At 50.3% G+C, this 23360-nt stretch overlaps 1 protein-coding gene and 1 long non-coding RNA gene across 12 annotated transcripts in view; one reads left to right on the top strand and one right to left on the bottom strand.

Annotated features, from left to right (window-relative positions):
- LOC101933213 (zinc finger protein 585A-like) overlaps positions 1 to 23213 on the top strand; it is a 104834-nt gene extending 81621 nt beyond the window's left edge. The window contains exons 1-5 of one of the 11 annotated variants that reach the window (XM_065564301.1): positions 18092 to 19017; positions 19232 to 19318; positions 19860 to 19986; positions 20501 to 20614; positions 20950 to 23212. In XM_065564301.1, the coding sequence (XP_065420373.1) occupies positions 18940 to 19017; positions 19232 to 19318; positions 19860 to 19986; positions 20501 to 20614; positions 20950 to 22601 (2058 nt within the window). In that variant the 5' untranslated portion in view covers positions 18092 to 18939 and the 3' untranslated portion in view covers positions 22602 to 23212. Of the gene's footprint in view, positions 1 to 18091; positions 19018 to 19120; positions 19319 to 19859; positions 19987 to 20500; positions 20658 to 20911 lie in introns of those variants that run through there. The other 10 variants (XM_065564300.1, XM_065564302.1, XM_065564308.1 and 7 more) reach the window with 10 other exon arrangements.
- Positions 723 to 15303, bottom strand: LOC135974986 (uncharacterized). The gene is made up of 2 exons (XR_010592054.1): positions 9876 to 15303; positions 723 to 4172 (listed from the first exon to the last, which is right to left on the bottom strand). It is a non-coding gene; the product is annotated as an uncharacterized LOC135974986 (long non-coding RNA).
- Positions 23214 to 23360: the final 147 nt, after the last annotated feature.

Consider the following 23360-nt stretch of genomic DNA (forward strand, 5'->3'; position numbering starts at 1 on the left):
AGCCCCAGGCAGAGAGAGAGCAGAAGGAGCCTGTCACTGTCAGACAGAGACAGACACAGCTGGTGAGTTGTGGGGACAGACAGATGGAGCTGGGGGAGGGGGAAGGGAGCAGCGATGGGCACCCCAGGGCTGGCATAAAATACACAGGACAGAGGGGGCTTCCTGAGGGGGCTATAGCAACCCCCCACCCTCCGCAGAGCAGACCCGGGCTGTGGCTGGCTCCGTCCATCACTCCCCCCATCCCACAGAGACCCACACAATCCTCTGCCCCCCTGAGAGACCCCCCAATGGCCCCTGTGCCCCTGTCATCCCCTCCAGAGAGTCCCCCCTTTGTGCCAGACAATTCCCTCCCCCACTGCCTCCCCTACTCCAGAGTTCCCTACAATCTCCCCCTTTGCTCCCGCCCCCCAGCCCATTGGTCGGGAGGCTCCCAGTCTATTGGCCAGCACAGCCAATGGGAGGTGCACCTGAGGCAGGGGGCCTGCTTGCAGATGCAGACCTGGCTGGCCATGCCTCCACAGCACGGGGAGGGGGAGCCACAGGTGAGCAAGCCCCAGTCATCATCATCACAGGCCCAGCAATTCTCTGGATATTTAATTTCACTGAGGCAAGTAATTCAGTCTACTCTTCCTTTCCAGACAGTTTGTGGCTTTTCCTGTAAGAACACTTACAATTTCTTTGCAAAGAAGCCCAGTTACAGTTTTTTTCACTTGAGACGTATATTTTCTGGTCATTCATAAGCTCATTTATTTGGTTAACTCGGTTTCATAGGCAATTTTAAAAGTCACTTGAATTGTACCTGGTTTTTTCCATTGGTCCAAAAACACATGGAAGATGTGCCGATTTTTATTTCTGTGGGCCAAACCACCCTGTGTAGAAATGTAAATGTCGGAGCCAGAAAAGCTCTTTAAGGGTAAGGGTCCCTTCAGGAAATTGTCCTCAAATCATTCAATAAGCATGTCATAAAAACAAATTTTATATTTCCAAGATCACTGCTTTTATAATTTATACTCAGGTAAAGGAGAAAATCCCTGGAAATATTATTTTTAAGAGGGGGTTCCCAAGACTTGACATTTTAGTGAAAGGGGTTCACAGGTTGTTAAAGTTTGGGAACCACTGCCTTACAACAACATATTCCTACACTAAACAAAAGCAATGCAAGCAGTAGTGCCCCCATTGTAATAATATGATGGGGTTGTTTCACTGCCTTAGTTACATAGCACATCACATCATAATTAGTACACAAAATAGACACTCTATAGGCCGTATGAAATCATGTTTTTCATTTGATATATATTCTGAAGCACATGGATTTGACTCTAAGTCAGAAATTTTCTGAACCTCTGGTAGGAGTAAGCGTAAATTTTGAAACCGGTCGGATATCAAAGTGGACCAATTAAAAGAAATCTGATACCTAAGATCTAATTGTAGGGCTTTGTCTGCTGGACAATAAATAATGTGATTTACTGTGGCCGTGGTGAGATTAAAATGTAAGTCTAGCAAAGAGGTGGCCTTAATGTATACGCAGCTATCATTAGCTTGGAGTAGCAACTGTCCTGTCAGGGTAGTTCCTTGTCCCATATCTGCTCAACAAACTTTGTTAAACATTGTGACCAGGGCCGGCTCCAGGGTTTTGGCTGCCCCAAGCAGCCAAAAAAAAAAAAAAAGCCGTGAGCGGGAGTGAGGGACCATCCGCCGAATTGCCGCAGAATAGCTGGACCTGCCGCCCTTCTCCTGAGTGGCCGCCCCAAGCACCTGCTTGCCAAGCTGGTGCCTGGAGCCGGCCCTGATTGTGACAGCTTCCCCTTGCTTCAATTTCCTTACATACTGAAGCTGCAGGAGTTCCAAGGGCCAAAATGTCCACTGATTCCCTATTCCAATCCAAATATCAGGTGTTATTCCAGGAGCACTAACAAGAAATTGGCTAGGCATTACCAGGTGGTCTAATCTCCCAGATGTCACGGTGAATAATCCAGTCCCACATGCATCCTCCCCATGGACACGGCAGGATTCAGTATGTGGAAGCCCACACCAACCGGCCCATATGCTTGGAAGGAGCACTGCGAGTACTTGCACATCCATCCTGAAAATCTCCAAGTATGTCTCCATGGCCACAAATCAGATGGTACTCCTGAAGCACTGATAAGGGCAGTGGGCCATGCCTGATGCTCAAGGTCACTCCGAATGGCCATCAGCTGGTCATTCAGGAAATCCTGAATCTCTGAACATGCTAGATCCCACTGCTATTCCTTTCCTGCCTCAGTGATTTTTAATACCATCTCTGTCAACAGCTCCTGGGTCATTGAACTAAGGGCAGAAAAACATGTAATTCACCAACTCCAGCTTGCACCTGGGTCAACTGTGCTCCAGTAATAAGACCAGTGGCCTTCTCTAGTTGCCCTAATTTATCATCATGTTGTTGGACCTTAAGAATATTCAAAATTGCTGCTGCACTATTTGCACCATCCCATAAGCATCCAGCTAAGCCTCTTTTCTTTCTGGAGGAGACTTACATCTGTGCCCTTTGCTGTGCTCGCCAAATAGCAGCTCCCCTGGAGCAATTTGGATACATGGAAGTGATTTGAAAGCTGGATAGGGCAGGGTGAATCTCACTATCCCTAATGTGGCATTAATTATTGTTATTCCATATCCTAGTACATCTCTCTCAGGGATAGCATTATACCACATCTATTGTTTAAATATTCTCAGGTACTGTCAAGAGGCATTAACATTAATAGCGTAGGAAGGGGTATATTGTAATATGGCACAGGTTAAATTCTTAGGGTACGTCTATACCCAGCCGCTAGTTCGGCGGCTGGCAATCGAACTTCTGGGTTCGACTTATCGCGTCTGGTCTGGACGCGATAAGTCGAACCTGGAAGTGCTCGCCGTCGACTGCGGTACTCCAGCTAGACGAGAGGAGTACCGAGGAGTTGACGGGGAAGCCGCGGAGTCGACGGGGGAGCCTGCCTGCCGCGTGTGGACCGAGGTAAGATCGAACTAAGGTACTTCAAACTTCAGCTACGTTATTCACGTAGCTGAAGTTGCATACCTTAGTTCGATTTGGGGGGTTAGTGTAGACCAAGCCTTAGTTACATACTGAGATCATTTCAATACCGGTAAAATTTCCAGTGGCAGAACACACTCTCTGAGTATGAGTCTGATTATTTACTAATTGGGTAACCAAAACAACAAGGAACCCTTCCCCCTGATATACTACAGACCCCTGGAATGGCCATTATATCAATCCTATTATAAAACCTTAATTTCAAATTCTTGAAGCTCATTTGTAGTGATGTCATATACTTTTATCTCCTTTGACCAGTCTTTTTCCACTCAATTGTTCGCTTATATGGGATATCCTGAACCTTAAAAATAAACTTTTTCAGACAATATTTAAATAAATCACTAAAGTGTGAAGGCCTTGGCCATTGGGTTTTATCAGATATATGGCATTGTCTGTATTTAGATGTTTTACAGGGGTAATAGTGTAATGGAGGGGTTGGCGGGGGCAGTGGCAACAAGGTGCCTTTGATATTTGTCATTTAAAATCCAGTTAGGTAGGGCAATACATGCTGAAGGACTTATCCAAAAACACAGGGCGCAGCCTGTGGAATAAACCCCCAAATTCAATCAATACCACATTCCCAAACATGAGTCCCAAAAGTTTCTTCCTGCCAGTGTATAATTTTTTGTTTCTTCACCAGGGTCAGTTCTTAATGTCTTTTGTAGTCAGGAATTCCTGGACTTTGGCAATTTCAGCGGAGTGAGTGTTCCTCCTTCTTTCCTGAAGGAATCGTGGCTCAGCATCATACAGGAGAGAGGTTACCAGCACATCACCCTGTAGTGCTTTGGTTTCTGTATCAAATACTGAATGCAGGTTAGCTCTGTCACTGGACAAGGGAGAGGTTACCAGCACATCACCTTGTCCTTTTCTCCTGCTGTTCAGAAGGAAGAAAAGAAATATCAAAAGGAGACGCAGTGAGACGCATGGGTCCAGGCAGTCAATCCTTGGCACTTCATAGTAATGTTGGTAGTCAGCAGGACTTGGTTAGGGCCTTTCCAGTGTGGAGCCAAAGCAGTCTTTCATTGGTGGAGCTTTACATAGATCCATTCTCCTGGTTCCAAGGAGTGGCAGGGCTGCTAGGCTCTTTGGGTAGCGCTTCTTTTACCTGTGAGAAAAGAAACTAACACATTTCATTAATGCCTGGCAGTGTTTTGCAGATTTTACAGCTGCTTGGGCACATTCAAGCCCCCCCTTCTTGGTTGTCAGCCAAGTCTTAGCTGTGAGCAGTGTCCTTGAATGGAGCCAGTGTCTTATCTTTGGACTGAGTTTGCTAGCTATAGTTTTTTTAGTTAACTTGTTCTGTTCTTTTTCCTTCTCCCCTTCTTGGCTTCTTTTAACCTACAAAAGAAACTTCCAGTCTTCACTCATACACCTTTTCCCAACAATGAACACATACACATTGCCATTATACAGTACTTTAGTCTTATTATTCAATGTATGCCACATACACCCTTCCAGTAAAATAACTTTATTCCAGAGCTTTGGAGCAACAAGCCAGGACAAGCAAACCCACTTTTCAGGAGTCTACTTGGTACAACCTCTGGTGTCCAATAGCTGTCCTCCCTCCCCAGCCCTCTGGTTGGCAGGGGCCAAACTGAATGCAGGGTGGGGGGGCCCAGCTGGGAGGTGGGAAAGGAGAGGGGCTCAGGGGCACAATCATGGGGGGGGATGGTGGTGGCTGATGTGCTGGATCTACACTGGTGGGGCCCTGCCGCACCCCCTGGCTTGAAGGGGTTTCTCAATGGCTCTCAGTGCCCCCACACACACACACACACTGTACAGATTGTTTCAGTGCCTCTGCCTGGGACTAGGAGCCAGGGATAAGAACAGGGTACAGCTGGCAGGGGGTGAACCTGGGGCTGGGGGAGGCAGGCTGGGAACACAGTATAGAACAGATCTTCTTGTTAACACAGAAATCAAAGTCCATCTTGGGGAGCATCCAGAGACCGGATCCGGCCCTGGGCTCTCCCCGCTGATTCCCAAACCAAGAGACTGACCCGATTCCAGCCCCCCCATCTTCAGTGACATCCAGCTGCCCCTCCTCCGTGCTTTCTCTCTTTTCCAGGAAAACAGGTCACCTGGCCTCCCCCTATCTCTTTGTTCTCCCACACCTTTGGCTAGTTCCTTGCAGAGGACGGGGTCAGGCCATCGCTTCCAGGATACAGAATTTTGGCCATTCTCTATGCCCAGGCAGCCACTCTACAATCACACCTGCCCTCTAGAGGTCTCCGCAATGATCACACACCCGTATCCCACCAGCTTGATACTTGATTAACACATGGGGAAACTGAGGCACACACATGATATTCAGAGAAACCATTAAGACCATTCCAGCTTCATCACACCCCTCTGAAACCAGCCCAGGAGCACTTTCTCCAGTGGCTGGAACCACTCTATTCATACCAGCCCCTGAGCCTTAGCTCCCAGGTGATGGAGAGACCTGGGAAAAGGGCTGAAGCCAGGCAGAGAAATGACTCTGCACAAAGGACACCTTTTAGGGACCTACTGGTGTTGCAGGGTGTTCAGTGCTGGGGGGGTGGGCAGGTCTGTATTGTGATAAAGTGACTGAGGGTTTTCCCAGTGTGGCAGAGTTCAGAGCGTCTGTCTGCAGGGAGAGACGGGGGACATGGACACAAGCCCCTTCTGTAACCTCTCCCATTGCCCCTCTCGCCCTGACAAGCTAAGGAATCACATCCACATTTTGTTCCAGATTGTCCGGTCTTCCAGGGGACAGAGAAGGGAAATGGCTGTGATTGAGACAGCTCAGGTAGGGGAGTTGAAGGGAGCTGCGCAGGGTGCGGGAAGAGGAGGATTTGCTGTAGAGCGGGAGGGGCATGAAACATACAGTGTGAGGCAGTTTGGGGACAGGGTGTGATAAACCTGCTGGAAAATGATCAACCTGGGCCTGATTTTGTGAACAGGCCCATTGGCTAGGGGCGGAGGGGGACATTCCTCCATTTCTGACACTGGAAACACCCCACTAGCTGCTGTGAAATACAAAGGGAAGCTGTTGGGATTCCTGTCCCTCTCCCTGGCTCAGAGCTCTGCTTCTCGTATCAGCCTGTGGCTGGCAGGCGTGTGGGAAATGAGAAGACCCTGCCCTGCTCCACCTGCTGTGAAGGAAAAGGAGCTCTCACCTTCACCCCACCCCCTGAAGCCTCCTGGCTGCTCTGAGCAGGGTGTGGGGGGATTTCTGCTTTTCTGGCCCTCCCAGAGCTTCTCTGTTTTGCTTATTTTTCCCTGTGACTAGTGCAGAGGTGGGCAAACTATGCCCGTGGGCCACATCTGGCCCACGGGACCGTCCTGCCCAGCCCTTGAGCTCCTGTCCAATGAGGCTTGCCCCTGGCCCCTCCCTTGCTGTCCCCCCTTCTCCACAGCCTCAACTTGCCATGCCGCCAGTGCTCTAGACTGCGTGGTGGTGTGGCTGGCTCCAGCCGGATTGCACAGCTACTAGTCCTGGTGCTCTGACCAGCACAGTAAGCGGTCAGGGGTGGGGGTTGGATAAGGGGCAGGGTTTCCAGGGGACAGGGAGCAGGGGGTGGTTCGATAGGTGTGGGAATCTCGGGGGGCCTGAAAGGGGGGGGTTTCAATACGGGTCGGGGCAGTCAGGGGACAGGGGGAATTGGATAGGGTGTGGAGTCCTGGGGTCTGCATGTCTGAGACTGGTCAGGTTCTTCCCTGGTCAGTTAGATTGGAGGGGAATGGGCTCCGTAATGCACAGCTGCCGTGTGAAAGAGACTTGCATCTCCGTACACTCTCCAGTGAGAACAGGGTGTCAAAACCTACCAGATATACTGAATCATCCCAATCTGACCCTCCTCGCTTTCCAGGCGGAGAAGCCCTGTATTGTCCTGTCTGTGTTGTTTCTCATTCACACACACAATCCGTGTTCACTTCCCTCCTTGCTAACAGCTCCAGCCATGTGGAGGGCTCTGGGCTCTGCCGGTTAAGAAATGGGCAGGGGTTTAACTCCAGAGCTGGGTATGCGTCAGCAGGGCCCCCAGAGAGCACAGATCCTAGGAACTCCTAGTGAGGGCATCACAATTCCCCCCACCTCCCCAGACGTCTGCCTCCCCAAAGGTGGCTCAGTTACCATGTTCCCATCCTCTTGGATTCCATGTTCTGCCAGCAGAGCACAGAGACAGGTTCCACCCATGGAATGTCCTTTATGACAGACACTCTCTCAATCCTCCACACACCCTGATCTGGTCTGATTTCACTCCCTGCACAGGATTCCCCCTTCCCAAACCTGCACTGATCTCCCGCCTGGAATGAGGGAAAGAGCCATGAGTGCCCAATCGTTAGGCCTGTGAGGAAACAGAGATCCTGAGAGGTGCCTGCACAGGTGAGGACTGACACATAAACCATCTGGTGAATGAAGGAAAAAGTGGAGAATCCCAAAAATGTAGTATCAGTAAGTGCCCTCAGTTCTTCCTCATCTCACCCAGGGCAGGGCTGTAGTCAGCAGATATGACTAACATCGCTTGCCACCTGTCCTGTTACTTGCAGGAGTTTCCTTCCCAATGTTTCTTCTCTGTGAATTTTTGGGTGGAATGTGGAGGTAGAATCCTATTATAAAACCTTAATTTCAAATTCAGCTTTAGTATGTTGGGTTTTCCCTCCATGCTATTCCTCTTTCTTTCTCCCAGGCACAATGACTCCTGACTGGATTGTCTCTCTCCCAGCAGGGGAAGTGGAACCAGACGGGACCTTTGTGGGAAGAGCTGAAGGGAATTTTTCCCAATGCTTGGAACAGGGAGAAGAGTGGGGAAATTGGCAGAGGTCAGAAAGGCTTCTGGGAAACCACTCAAGGGAGCAAATTGATTAATCTATTAGCTGTGGGGAAGGATACAGGGATCCCACAGCCCGGCAGACAACCTGGAAGGAAGACAAATGCTATGAATGCCTTGGTTATGGAAAAGGATTCATTCTGAGACCACAGCTTGTTACGCCTCAAACAATTCATACTGGAGACGAATCACTTCAGTGCTTGGACCATGGGGAAAACTTCAATAACTGCTCATATCTTAATAACCATGGGAGAAGCCACACAGGACAGAAACCCTATCAATGCCTTGAGAGCAAGAACTACTTGAATTGGAAGGTAGCACTGATAAGCCACATAGGAGGGAGACTCCATAAATGTTTAGACTGTGGAAAAAGTTTTATATGGAAGTCAGACGTTGTCAGACATCAGGCTATCCGCATAGGAAAGAGATCCCATAAGTGTTTGGACTGTGGGAAAAGTTTCACAAACAAATCAAATCGTATAACACATCAGAGGATCCATACAGGAGAGAGACCCCGTTATTGCTCAGACAGTGGAAAAAGTTTCATACAGAGGTCACATCTTGTTAGACATCAGGCAATCGACACAGGAGACAGATCCCATAACTGCTTAATTTGTGGAAAAAGTTTCATACTGAGGTCAGCCCTTGTTTCACATCAGAGAATCCACAAAGGAGAGAGACCCCACATGTGCTTAGACTGTGGGAAAAGTTTCATACATAGGTCAAATCTTGTTGAACATCAAGCAATCCACACTGGAGAGAGACTGCATAAGTGTTTGGACTGTGGGAAAAGTTTCATACACAATCAAATCTTATAACACATCAGAGGATCCATACAGGAGAGAGACCCTATCAATGCTGAAACTGTGGCAGAAGTTTTATAAAGAGGTCAACCCTGTTAAACATCAAGCAATCCATACAAGGGGAAGATCATAAGTGCTTGAACTCTGGGAAAGGTTTCAGAAACAGATCAGTCCTTCTAAACATCTGGCAAAACACACATAGTGCTTAGACTGTGGAAAAACAGTTCAAATAGATGTCAGCCCGTGTTTTACATCAGAGAATCCACCCAGGGGAGACACCCCTGCTTAGCCCGTGGAAAGAGTTTTATATGGAGATCAAACATTGTTAAACAGCCAGCAATCCACAGAGGAGAGAGACCCGAGAAGTGCCTAGACTGTGGGAACCATTTCAGAAACTGATCAGTTCTTGTTTTACATGAGAAAATCTACACAAGAGCAAGACTCCGTAAGTACTTGTACTGTGGCAAAAGTGGCAAAAGTTACACACTGAGATCACACCTCATTAAACACTGGAGAATTCACTGGAATATTGTTTGAGGGAGAAAGCAATATGGCACATTTAATGTGAACGCAGAGAATTCTAAATTGGAGTAAAAGATAAGTAATTCAGTTTCTATTCCTAGCCAAGATTGTTCACCACACACCCACACACATCCACACCCACACTCTTATACAGATGGAACATAATTACCAGCCTCAGTTGCTCGTACTAATCCACTGGCCAGGTGGTCTAGTCATGAGGGGGGTAGCTGGGTCCTGTCGGTGTGCACCGATGCTCCTGGAGGATGAATGTAGAACGGGAAGAACTAAACCCTATGGTTTTGCACCCATCTTTTTATATGTTTCTGTCCATAGATCCTGTCCTGTCCCACTGCCCCTGGACACTGTATGACCATGAGTCATCAGTTAATGGCAGATGTGACTTTGATCTTTTTCTTGATGGGGCTTTTGTTTTTCTTTCTCTTGGGTGGGTTCTTTTGAAAGTTTCACCCATATTGTTCTTCAGCCATCATGGTGGTGCTGGCAGCTGGTCTTTGAGATGAGCTGGCCTTAGGGACTGATCCCATCACACGCCCACATTCACACTTTTAAATGAAACACACACACCTAACTTTAAACAGTTTCAGTTACAATATGGAGTTGCTTTAGTTACAATGTATCAGTGGTTTAAGATGGGGGATTTAGTCACAATATGAAGGGGTCGACGCTACGTACGTCTCATGCGGTGACTCATGGTCTCAGACGCCATCCGATGGTCCAGGAACATCTACATCAAGCACATCACCGGCCACCGACAGTACCAGGAAGCGTGAGCCAGAGTGACATCGTTCTCCCACTACGAGAAAGGGACCAAGTGACCTTCTCCGTTGGATCATATGAACTGGAATCATAAACTCCCTGAGCATTAAATCTCACCAAATGAGGGTCAATCCATCCTCCTCATCATATACACTCATTATTATCCACACCCGAACATAGGCACTTTATGAACTTCATACCCTAAAATCTCAATGTCTGTACTCTGACCCATCAACCCTTTACCCCCAATCGGGGATATTGCACATTATGTATTCCTCATGCCACTTTATCTTAAAACAAACTTTGCACCTTCAATAATCTGTATGTTATTCCCTGATAACCAGAAACTTCTAGGCTCAAACTCTGTTCACTATTTTTTTTAACATCATCTTAATAAAATTTTTAAATCTGTTAAAAGAAAAGAGTTACAGTAACAGATTCTTCCAAAGCAATTCTTCATAAGCTACTAACACATAATTTGTCCAAAGGTGGTTAACACTGTTTCATTTATAAAAAGACAATTTCATTAATAATAAAAGGTGGTTTCATTACAGTAATTTCATTGCAAGTATGCAGAGCCATATTGGTAGGTGTAATTTATTAAAAGGGTGATTTCATTCTTCAACCCTACAACCTGGCCCGAAAGAGTTAAGAACCTTGCAGGCTATTTGACCCAGATTTCAACCTTTAGAGACATGTTAGAGAAGTCTGTAAATGGTATTTGGGGCCATTCCAAGTTATATAGATTAGAACTTTGAAATTTAAACTTGTATTGTTAAGAAAATGGAAGAAATAGCAGTGTGGTTGATTAATCATGATTAACTCAAAAATAATTGTGGGTAGAAAAATTAATCTCGATGGATCACATTGTTAAATAATAGAATACCAATTGAAATTTGTTAAATTTCTACATTTTAATATCTATTGATTTCTATCACAATAAAGCATAGGAAGTGTACAGTGCTCACTTTATATTATTTGTATTAGAAATATTTGTACTGTAAACATGAAAAGCAAAAATAGTGTATTTCAATTCACCTCATACAAGTACTGTAGTGCAATCTCCTTATCATGAAAGTGAAATTTAGAAACATAGATTATTTTTGTTATAGAAGTGCACTCAAAAATAATGCAATTAAAATCTTTAGCGCCTAGAAGTCCACTCAATTCTACTTCTTTTTCTGCCAACCGCTTAGACAAACAGGTTTGTTTCCATTTGCAGGCGATAATGCTGCAAGTGAGAAGAGGCAATTTTATGACACTGTTGCAGCCAGAGTTGCAAGATATTTACATGCCAGATGTGCTAAAGATTCCTATGTCCCTTCATGCTTCAACCACCATTGCTTAGCCTCCCTTCCCCCGGCCTGCTCTACGTGCTGCTCATGCTCAGACCAGAGTTGATCATTCTTCAGCTTTTCAGCCTCTTCTAGGGTCTGTGGGGAAAATTTTTCATCTGCCAGTGGGGTTGCCTACTCTCCTGGACTAGATGCCATTTGCAGCAATGGTGCCTGGTAGGGTGACCAGGCAGCAAATGTGAAAAATCAGGACAGGGAGTGGGGGGTAATAGGAGCCCATATAAGAAAAAGACCCAAAAATCAGGACTGTCCCTGCCGAAGGAGAGTCAATTGGCATTTATTTATGTTTTGAGGTTCTCCCATGGACATAGCTGCTATCGCCCATTGGGGTAGATTAATTAACTCTCCTGCAGGTGCAGTATAGAAAACTGCTCCATGTAGGAATGTGCTACTTATGGTGCACTGAGCATGCTCAATAATATCTGCTGAAGCCACTTCCCTTCATCCTGCCCTTACTAAGTGTGAGATTGTGCTGACTGCTTTTTACAGGGGTAAAAAGGGGGCAAATCGGAGGAGAGGGGCAGCCAGGGTCTAAGCAGGGGGCAAAAATTGACTGGTCAGGGGGTCATTCACCTGACAAACACCTGCCAGGAATGGTCTAGAAGATAATACTTAGTCCTGCCATGAGTGCAGGGGACAAGAAATGAGTGCAGGGGACAAACTGCTATCTGTAGTCATTTGCTACATCAGAGAGCAGTTTTTTTACAATAGCCGTTTCTTACAAACCAGTTACAGATCAGCAACTGGTACAGGTAGCACATTCCTACAGGGAAGGTTCCTATCTCTCATTGTGTGCAGAGCAGGGGGAAGCCAACCCATGCTGCACTGGGGGCTGGGACAGCCACACCTGGGAGGGGGGAGAGGAAGGGGGAACTGAAAGAGGGCTGAAGAGGAGAAGGGGGTGTAGATAAGGTGCAATTGAGGGGGGATGAGGGATGGGTCAGGGGCAGATGCAGGAGGCAGGGAATGGCTGAAGGGGGGATGGGGCGATGCAGGGGAATTAGGGAAGACTTAGGGGCCAGATGGGAACAGGGCTACAATAGAGGGACACTCTGAATGGCGGGGTCACTGTGAAGAAAAGGTGGGACATGGGGAGAGGAGGCTGCGGGGAGGCTGTGAGAGCAAGAGCAGACTGGCTGGGGAAGGGAGGGAAAGAGGGTGGGGGTCGGGGAGAAGGAGAGGCAAAGATACAATGGCAGCTCCCCCACCCCATGGGGCAGGAGAGGGGAAGGGGCTGCCCCACCCAGTCAGAGAAGCTTTGGGGGTTTGTGGAGGCTTCCGCCTAGAGGCTCAGAAGCTACAAGGCAGGTGTCCAGACTAGAGATGAAAATAGCATGTAAAAAGTAACTGTTTCAACTATTAAAATTGTACTGGTAACATGTTAAGAAGTTCACAACATGGGCATCTGCCCACCATCCCGGCTGCCTCCATGACTGGTTTAGCCTTGCAAAGCACAGGCGTGGCGGCTGGAATTGCTCTGGGCTCAGTGGAATACTTTTTAGACTGTCTGTGCGCCCCCCCGCCCCCTTGAGGTGGGGCTGGGAGAAAGACCATGGCTCCGGGAGAGGGGGAGTCGGGATGCAAACAGGGGTGAGGTGCCTGAGGCCGGACGTAGAAGCTGATGAAGTCATCTCCATCTTACTGGCATTTCCCTCATGCCCACCCACCATGGGATGTCGCAGTCCACGGCCTGCACCCTGTGGAACCCTGGGGTAGGGCAGGGACAAAACTAGGTCAGCAGCCAGAAGTGCTCAAAAATCAGGAGTCTGCCCCCCTTCCCCTCCAATCATCTTACAGAGATTATCAAGTGTGTGGGGCTTTTTATTTGCCGTCTGGATTTGCACCTATACAGGGACACTGTGAAGAAGGTCCTGTCACCTGAGGGCATGTGGCCACCGCCAGAGCATGTGTCTGACCCGCAGAATCCCTGCAGCATAGCCAGGGCCTGAGCAGGAGGCCTAATCCAGAGGTGGGCAAACTACGACCCACAGGCAACATCCAGCCCGTGGGACCGTCCTGCCTGGCCTGCGAGCTCCCAGCCGGGGAGGATAGCCCCCGGCCCCTCCAGCTGTCCCCCATCCTCCGCAGCCTCACTTCGACCTGCCATGACGGCACACTGGGCAGGAGAGCAGGGAGGGAGGCACACCCACATCAATGATTTAATTGTGGCCTTGCACAACGTTGTGCCACAAAAGATTGTGTCTTCACTAAATGGAAAAATGGTCTCAATAATTGCCGGTGACACTACTGACTGTGGACACCGCGAAGAGATGTCCGTTGTGGTGCGGTATTTTGACCATGAAAAACATAGTCCAGTTGAACATTTTGTGTCTGTTCAGAGACTATTAACAGTTGATGTTCAGTCTATTTTTGACCAGTTAAATGACGTCCTTGGCATTCTTAAAATTGACTGGTGATGTCCGTCTGTTTTGATGGTGCATCTACTATGTCTGGATGTACTGCGGGAGTTCAAATGAAATGTAAAGAAAGAAACAGTGAAATACTCTATGTACACTGCTATGCACATTGTTTGAACCTCGTCCTAGTAGATGCATGCACTTCAAGTAAACAAAACAGAACTGTCTTTGATTTTTTTGGTGTTATTCAGACTCTTTATGCCTTCATGGAGGGGAGTCCTGTGCGACATGCAGTAATGGAGAAGATTTCACAAGAAGAAGGATCCTAGTTGAAGATTTTGAAGTCACTGTCAAACACAAGATGGGCATGCAGATCAGAAGCAGTGGCTGCTGTAAAATAAAACTACTCCATCATTTTACAAGCTTTACTAGAGATTATCGAAACAACTCACTTATCCATGAACTAAATTCATTCAAGTTCATCTTTGCCCTTCACATGATGCACCCTATTCTCCAGATGGTGGTAAAAGTGAGTAAGGCTATTCAAACTCCAGATCTCAATTTACTTACTGCAATGACAGGGGTGAAAAGCTTGTCTAACTCTTTGGCTGCGATGAGAAGTGGCCCAGAATATTTTCAATCTATTTGCAATGACAGTGTGAAAATGTGTGTAGAGAATGATATATCAATTCCCCCAGTTAAGAAGAGAAAAACGTCCACTCGTATTGATGACGCATTTGAGTCCCAGCATCACTTTGATACAAAAGAGGAGCTGGAGAGAATAACTTCATTTTACCCACTCCTAGACTCAATGATTACCGGCATTGATCAGCGATTTGAACAGAAGACTTGTAAAATTGTGACTGCAATGGGAAAACTGCTGAGCTTAGACATTGGCAGGGATGATATGAGAATCATCGCCAACAAATTTAAAGTGTCCTTGGATGAGTTGGAAGCTGAAGTCGGATTGCTTTGGGGTTATAACGGATCTGTTCCTAAAGGTAGTATGACGAACACCACCAGAGAGTGGCTTGATTGGCTAAAGGAATCAGATCGGTCTTCCATGTTCCAGACCTTTTATAAATCTATTCAATGCTTTGCAGTCTTACCTGTTACAAGCCATTCATGTGAATGAGCCTTTTTGAAACTAGCACATGTAAAAAACTAAGAAGTACAATTTCCCAACAGCGCCTCGACTCACTCATGATTTTGAACATTGAACAAGAATTGGCTTCATCAGTTAATTACAATGATGTGATTGAGGAATTTAAGTCCATAACACCTGGTGAGCGATGTCTCATTCTCTAGGATAGGAAGATGAAGAAACTTTAATCTGTTTTGGTCAACTTGGGTTAGCTCATTATCTGGTTAAAGATAAAGATCATGAAAATTGACTGTATCTTTATATACGACTAGTTATCGTTACAGCAAAAATTTGGTATTCCGTGTCTCATTTTTTAAGTTGGTATTTTTTAAGTAAAGTTTACATGTTAATTTAAAAAAAACTAGTTAAGTTTTAGTTTCTTTAGTTTGATGAATAAATATAATATCCTTTTTGATTGAATATTCAATAAATGTTCGCCTTAATAAATAAATAAAATTCCCTGGGTGCACATAGGGTGACCAGATCACCAAAGAAAAATATCGGGACGCGGGGGGGGGGGGGGGGGGGGGGGTGACGTGGGGGGGGGCGTCGCGGGGGGGTGACGGGGGGCGTGGCAGGGGGCGGGGCCAAAAAAAAAAAAAAAAAACTTCCTCCGCAAGTGCTGGAGGGAGGCCCGGGAGACTCAGGGGAAGCGCGGGGCCGGGGTGAGTAAGAGTCCGGCCTGGTCCCGAGCAGGCAGGACTCAGTCGGGTGGTAAGGAGAGGAGGGGGGCGGCCCGCGGGGCCAGGCGGCGGTTGTTCTCCCCCCCGGGCAGCGGGACTCGGGAGCAGCCGCTGCTGCAGCTCCCACTGCCGCAGGGGAGGAAGCGGCCATGGCGCTTGGCGCCCGCGGCTCTGGCGCCCCCGAACCCCCCGAGCCGGGGCCTGCTGCGGGGACCCAGTAGCGCGCACGCTGGGCCCAGCCCCTGGCCAGCGTCTGGGCTGCTGCCCAGCTGGTGCTATCCCGCGGCGGCCCCGGAGTGGGGGCAGCAGGCCCCAGCCCCCCCGTCCCGCAGGGGAACGAACGGGGCTGGGCGGCCGATGCCTCCGCCCCGGGGCCGCCGCGGGATAGCACCAGCTGGGCAGCCCAGACGTGCCTAGCCAGGGGCTGGGCCCAGCGTACGCGCTGCTGCAGGCCCCGGCTCGGGGGGTTCGGGGGCGCCAGAGCCGCCGAGCGCCATGGCCGCTTCCTCCCCCGTCGCCTGGCCCCGCGGGTCGCCCCCCTCCTCTCCCAACCACCCGAGTCCTGCCTGCTCGGGGCCAGGCCGGACTGTTACTCACCCCGGCCCCGCGCTGCCTCTGAGTCTCCCGGGCCTCCCTCCAGCGCTTGTGGAGGGAGGGGGAATGGTGAGCCCGGGGAAGAGGCGGGGATTCGGGGAGGGAGCCAATCGGGGGAGGAGGGGGCGGAGTCGGGGCAGGGGGGGGGCGCGAGCACTTCCGGGCTCGAGGCTCGGGGCATTTCCTTGTTTGTCCGGTTGTCCCGACCGCATGTCGGTCGGGACGCGGGACAAACAAGGAAATATCGGGACGGTCCCGATAAAATCGGGACGTCTGGTCACCCTAGGTGCACACCCTAATGAAATGTGCTGCTCACGCGTATGCTGTGAAGTGCCCTGACATTCCAGAGCCACTGGTTGTGCTTCCCCAGTGCCCACAGAGTGGGGCTAAGAGTTTTGCTTTCGCCTTTCCCATTGTTTCCTGATTTCTTTTATTAGCTGCTGTTTAATAAATTGCATTTGTTCTGGGGTATAGACAATGGCCAGGGAAGAGGTCAGGGAAGAGTCCAGAGCGGAGGAAGTGCCCCGGAGTGGGGACGCTCTAGCCCGTGTCCTCAGTGGTCACAACCAGGGTGGCGGGGCGAGCCCCTCAGGAAGCCTGGGCCTAGCCTTGTTGGGGTTATAAGGACTTTGCCACACAGGGGAGTGGAAGGGGAGCCCTCAAGGTGAGGCAGGCTCTGGCTGAAGGAAGAGGGAGCGAGAACTCAGATCCTTCTGCTGTTCAATTCCACCCAAGGGGTATTTAAATCAGGAAAGTTCCCCCCAATAGCAGGACCATTTCCCCGCTTACCTCTGTGCATGTTTACTGGTTTCTCCTAAAGTTTATTAAGTATTTTGGTAAAAAGTGTCAGAGTGGTGTGGAAGAAGCGAACTCCATTCAGGTTGGAAGCAACAGAATCAGAGACAGCTTTGTTCAGGATATGCAATTGCAAGGGAAGAACACAGTATTTTAGGAAAATGTGACACTCATTCCCCGCCTAGATGAAAGACGGTCCCTCCCTTCTGACATTAGAGCCTGTGAGTGGAACAGGAGCCGGACACAGAGATGCTGCAGTTCGAGGGGTTGATCTCTTGGACCCAGGAGCACCTGGGAGGCGGCTCTGGGGGGAGCGATCGCTGGGCTCAGGCCCGGCAGCAGGAAGTGACTCGCAGCCGCTGCGGTGACTCTGGCTCCAGGCTCCTGGCGAGATCCCTGAGCCCCGGCGGCTGGTGCTGGGAGCCCGGAGCCCTGGCTGCAGCCTGGAGAGGGGAATCTCCAGCAGGGTCCTTCCCGCTGCTCCAGGAGCCTCTCCCAGGGCAGAGCCCCCAGCCCGGCCAGGCCCTGCCCCAGGGGGGCCCAGCTCGGAGGGAAAGTGAGAGAGATCCGCCCACCCCCGGGCTGCAGGGGGAAGTTTGGCCCCAGGCTGCTCCCAGTGGAGCTGGCTGCGATTCCCGCCCTGGGCCTGGGAAAGCTGCCGCCAGTTCCAGGTATGTGCGGGGCGGGGGCAGGATCACGTTACCACCCATCGTCTCCTCCCATCTGGTGCTTTGTTTCCCTGCCCCTGGCCGCGCTGCTGTGGACGGAGGCTGCAGCTCAGGGAGATCTGAGGGGGGCAAATAGGGAGGGGCAGAAGGTGGTCAGGGGCCAAACTGAATGCCGGGTGGGGGGCCCCAGCTGGGGGCCGGGAAAGGAGTGGGGCCCAGGGGCACAACCAGGGTGGTGGGGGCAGCACAGGTGCTGAATCTAGGCTGGTGGGGCCCTGCCGCACCCGCTGGCTTGAAGGGTTTTCCATCCTATCCAGGGTTTACAGTTTGGTTCAATGGCTCAGTGCCCACCAGATTGTTTCAGCCCCCCTGCCTGGGGCTGGGAGCCGGCGATAAGAATGTGGTACAGCCAGTTTGTGCTGATACACCGGCGCAACCCATTAGGTGACCTAGGGGGTCGCCTAGGGTACTGTGATTTGGGGGGCGGTGACCATGGCGGTTTTTCAGTGGAGGGAGGCGCGGCATTTCGGGGCAGCAGAAAACTTGGCAGTGCTCCTGAACCTAGGGCTGAGGGAGGAAAGCTTCCCCCCCCCACCACTGTAGAGGCAGGACCCAAGCCCCTGAGCACCACCCAACTTCCCCTCCACCCACTGAGTATGTGGCCTCAGACTCGGAGCCCAGGAAGGGCGCACGGCCCCAGCCTGAGCCCCGGGGGCAGCCTAAGGAGAAGCCTGACACGCTCCCCCACAGGGGCCGTGCACCCCACCTCCGCAGTCAGCTGTGACTCTCGGCCAGCTTGGAAAACAGACGGGTTTATTGGTCGCTGGGAACACAGCACAGAACAGAGCTTGTTAGCACAGAAATCAGGAGCATTCACAAAGTCCATTTGGCGGGGGGGAATCCCGAGTCCTGGACTCTCCCCTGTGAGTCCCAAACCACGAGACTGACCGCTTCCAGCCCCCCATCCCCAATGATGCCCAGCTGCCCCTCCTCTGTGCTTTCTCTCTTTCCCAGGAAAACAGGTCACCTGGTCTCCCCCTCTCTCTTTGTTCTCCAACACCTTCGGCTGGCTGCCTCCTTGCAGAGGACCGTTTTCGGCCACTGCTTGCCAGGATACAGAGTTTTGGCCATTCTCTATGCCCACGCAGCCACTCTGCAGTCATACCCGCCCTCCAGAAGTCTCTGCAATGATCACACACCTGTATCCCACCAGCTTGATATTTGAGTAACACATGGGGAAACTGAGGCACACACGTGGTATTAAAAAAAAACATTCAGAACATTTCCGCTTCATCACACCCCTCTGAGACCAGCCCAGGGGCACTTTCTCCAGTGGCTGGAACCAGTCTAACCATACCCGCCCCTGAGCCTGAGCCTCCAGGTGATGGAGAGACCTGGGGAAAGGGCTGGAGCCGGGCAGCGAAATGACTCTGCACAAAGAGCCCCTTTCAGGGACCAGCTGGTGAGTTTGGCCCCATTTAGAAGGGACTTGGTGGGTTTAGTTCTAATGGGGGCTGGAGGGGCTGGCTGTGGAGGTAATGAACTAACTGGATTTTTCATGGCAGTCATAGAATCATAGCGTCTGTCTGCAGAGAGAGAGCCTGGCGGGAATTGGGGAGGGACATGGACTCAAGCCCCTTCTGTAATCTCTTCCATCGCCCCTGTTGCCCCGACAGGCCGAGGAATCACATCCACGTTTGTTCCAGATGGGCCCATCTTCCAGGAGACAGGGCAGGGAAATGGCTGTGATGGAGCTGGCTCAGGTAGGGGAGTTTTAGGGAGCTTTTGGTGGTGGGGGAGGGGTATTGCAGAGGGGTTAAACGCACAGGGTGGGACAGGGTCTGATAAGCCTGCTGGAACATAATCAACCTGGGCCTGATTTTCTGAACAGGCCCATTGGTGGCGGGTGTGGGGGAGGGGAAACATTCCCCCATTTCTGAACCAGGAAACACCCCGCTGAGCAGGGCTGGGGAAACTGACCAGACTCCCAGTGCTGGAGCCTGACCCCATTGCCAGAGGCTGCTGTGAAATACAAATGGAAGCTGTTGGGATTTCTGTCCCTGTCCCCAGCTCAGAGCTCTGCTTCCCGTATCAGCCTGTGGCTGGCAGGCGTGTGGGAAATGTGCCAACCTCTCTCTGCTGGGGGGGACAACAAGCTCTCATCTTCTCGCTACCCCCTGAAGCCTCCTGGCTGCTCTGAGCAGGGTGGAGGGAGGATTCTGCTTCTCTGGCCCTCCTTCCCCATGTCTAGTGGGATTGCGGCTGGGGCAGCAGGTTTTGAGTGAGGGACACTTGTTGTTTCAGATGCCAGTGACCTTCGAGGAGGTGGCTGTGTATTTCACCCAGGGGCAGGGGACTCTGCTGGACCCCACTCAGAGAGCCCTCTACAGGGATGTCATGCGGGAGAACTATGAGACAGTGACATCTCTGGGTAAGGGATTCCCGCCCCCTTGGTTATTGGAAGCTTGGGGGCGGAGGGGGTCTGCGTGTCTGACACCGGTCAGGTTCTTCCCTCATCACTCTCCAATGAGACCAGGGTGTCCAAACCTAAGGCACATATTAAATCATCCCCACCCAACACCCCTAGTTTGAAAGGTGGAAAAGCCGTGTATTGTCCTGTCTGTGTTGTTCCTCAGTCACTCACAGAATCCCTCTTCTCCCTCCTCCTTGGGAACAGCTCCAGCCTTGTGGAGGGCTCTGAGCTCCACAGGTTTAGAAATAGGCAGGGGTTTAACACTAGAGCTGGGTGTGTATCACAGTTCCTCTCACCTCACCAGATGTCTGCCTCCCCCGAGGGGTCTCAGTGTCCACGTTCCCGTCCCCTTAGATTCCACATTCCCCAGCACAGCACAGGGACAGGTTCCGCTCATGGAATGTCCTTTCTGACAGACGCTCTCTCAATCTTCCATGCACCCTGATCTGGTCTGATTTCACTCCCTGCACAGGATTCCCCCTTCCCAAACCAGACCTGATCACCCGGCTGGAACAAGGGGAAGAGCCGTGGGTGCCCAATCTCCAGGCCTGCGAGGAAAGAGAGATCCCGAGAGGCGCCCGCACAGGTGAGGACAGACACACAAACCATCTGGGGAATGAAGAAAAAAGGTGAGAGTCCCCAAAATGTGGTATCAATAAGTGCCCTTAGTTCCTTCCTCATCTCACCCAGGGCAGGGCTGCAGTCAGCAGATATCAATGACATCGCTTTCCATGTGTCCTGTTACCTGCAGGAGTTTCCTTCCCAACTTTCCTTCTCTGTGAACGTTTGGTTGGGAAGTGGAGGCAGAATCCAATTGCTCCGTCTCTGCAGCTTTAGTATGTTGGGTTTTCCCTTGCTGCTATTCCTCTTAATCTCTCACCAGCACAATGACTCCTGTCTGGATTGTCTCTCTCCCAGCAGGTGATGAGAGAATGAGTGAGAACGAGGAGGGGAATCAACAGCAGGAAGTTCCTGGACACGGGGAATCACATGGGACTTCTGTGGGAAGCCCCCATCTGTGCTTAGACTGTGGAAAAAGTTTCATACGGAGGTCAACCCTACTTGATCATCAGGCAGTCCACATTGGAGAGAGACCTCATAAGTGCTTAGACTGCGGAAAAAGTTTCATGCGGAGGTCAGACCTTGTTAAACATCAGGCAATCCACACTGGAGAGAGACCCCATAAGTGCTTAGACTGTGGAAAAAGTTTCATATGGAGGTCAGGTCTTGTCAGACATCAGGCAATCCATACTGGTGAGAGACCCCACAAGTGCTTAGACTGTGGAAAAAGTTTCATACGAAGGTCAGGCCTTGTCGGACATCAGGCAATCCACACTGGTGAGAGACCCCACAAGTGCTTAGACTGTGGGAAAAGTTTCATACAGAGGTCAAGCCTTCTTATACATCAGGCAATCCACACCAGAGAGAGACCTCATAAGTGCTTAGACTGTGGAAAAAGTTTCATCCGGTGGTCAGGCCTTGTCATTCATCAGGCAATCCACACCGAAGAGAGATCTCATAAGTGCTTAGACTGTGGAAAAAGTTTCATACGAAGGTCAGGCCTTCTCAGCCATCAGGCAATCCATACTGGTGAGAGACCCCACAAGTGCTTAGACTGTGGAAAAAGTTTCATACGAAGGTCAGGCCTTGTCAGACATCAGGCAATCCACACCAGAGAGAGACCTCATAAGTGCTTGGACTGTGAAAAAAGTTTCATACGGAGGTCAGGCCTTGCTAAACATCAGAAAATCCACACAGGAGAGAAATCCCATAAATGTTTGGACTGTGGGAAAAGTTTCACACACAGATCATATCTTATGGCACATCAGGCAATCCACACAGGTGAGGGACTCCACAAGTGCTTAGGCTGTGGAAAAAGTTTTATACAGAGGTCAGACCTTGTCAGACATCAGGCAGTCCACACTGGAGAGAGACCCCACAAGTGCTTAGACTGTGGGAAAAGTTTCATACGGAGGTCAACCCTACTTGATCATCAGGCAATCCACACTGGAGAGAGACCCTATAAGTGCTTAGACTGTGAAAAAAGTTTCATACGGAGGTCAGGTCTTGCTAAACATCAGAAAATCCACACAGGAGAGAAATCCCATAAATGTTTGGACTGTGGGAAAGGTTTCACACATAGATCATATCTTATGGCACATCAGGTAATCCACACAGGTGAGAGACCCTATAAGTGCTTAGGCTGTGGAAAAAGTTTTATACAGAGGTCAATCCTTGTCAGACATCAGGCAATCCACACTGGAGAGAGACCCCACAAGTGCTTAAACTGTGGGAATAGTTTCATTCAGAGGTCAGACCTTGTTAAACATCAGGCAATCCACACCGGAGAGAGACCTCATAAGTGCTTAGACTGTGGAAAAAGTTTCATACAGAGGTCAGCCCTTGTCAGACATCAGGCAATCCACACAGGAGAGAGATCCGATAAATGCTTAGACCAGAAGTGGGCAAACTACGGCCCACAGTCCACATCCAGCCCGTGGGACAGTCCTGCCCAGCTCCTGAGCTTCCAGCCGAGGAGGCTAGCCCCCGGCCCCTCCCCTGCCCCTATATAAAATCATGAGTGATGCGGAGAAAGTAGATAAGGAAAAGTTATTTACTTTTTCCCATAATACAAGAACTGGGGTCACCAAATGAAATTAATAGGCAGCAGGTTTAAAACAAGTAAAAGGAAGTTCTTCATGCAGCGCATGGTCAACTTGTGGAACTCCTTACCTGAGGAGGTAGTGAAGGCTAGGATTAAAAGAGAACTGGATAAATTCATGGAGGTTAAGTCCATTAATGGCTGTTAGCCAGGATGGGTAAGGAATGGTGTCCCTAGACTCTGTTTGTTAGAGGGTGGAGATGGATGGCAGGAGAGAGATCACTTGATCATTGCCTGTTCGGTTCACTCCCTCTGGGGCACCTGGCATTGGCCACTCTTGGTAGACAGGATACTGGGCTAGATGGACCTTTGGTCTGACCCACTACGGCCGTTCTTATGCTGTCCCTCCTCCCCCGCAGCCTCAGCACACCGTGCCGCCAGCGCTCTGGCCTACTGCTCCTGCCAGGCAGCATGGTGGCGTGGCTGGTTACGGCATGGTAAGGGGGTAGGGGTCCCAGGGGGCAGTCAGGGAGCAGAGGGCGGTTGGATGGGGTGGCGGTTTGGGGATGGGGAACAGAGGGAGATGTTGGATAGGCGTGGGAGTCCCAGGGGGCCTGTCAGGGTGGGGGTGTGGATAGGGATGGGGGCAGTCAGGGAGTAGGACAGGTTGGATAAGGGGTGGGGTCCTGGGAGGGTTAATGAGGGGACAAGGAGCAGAGGGGGTTGGATG

The sequence above is a fragment of the Chrysemys picta genome, chromosome 12 (assembly GCF_011386835.1).
Source record: "Chrysemys picta bellii isolate R12L10 chromosome 12, ASM1138683v2, whole genome shotgun sequence".
Lineage (NCBI taxonomy): Eukaryota > Metazoa > Chordata > Testudines > Emydidae > Chrysemys > Chrysemys picta.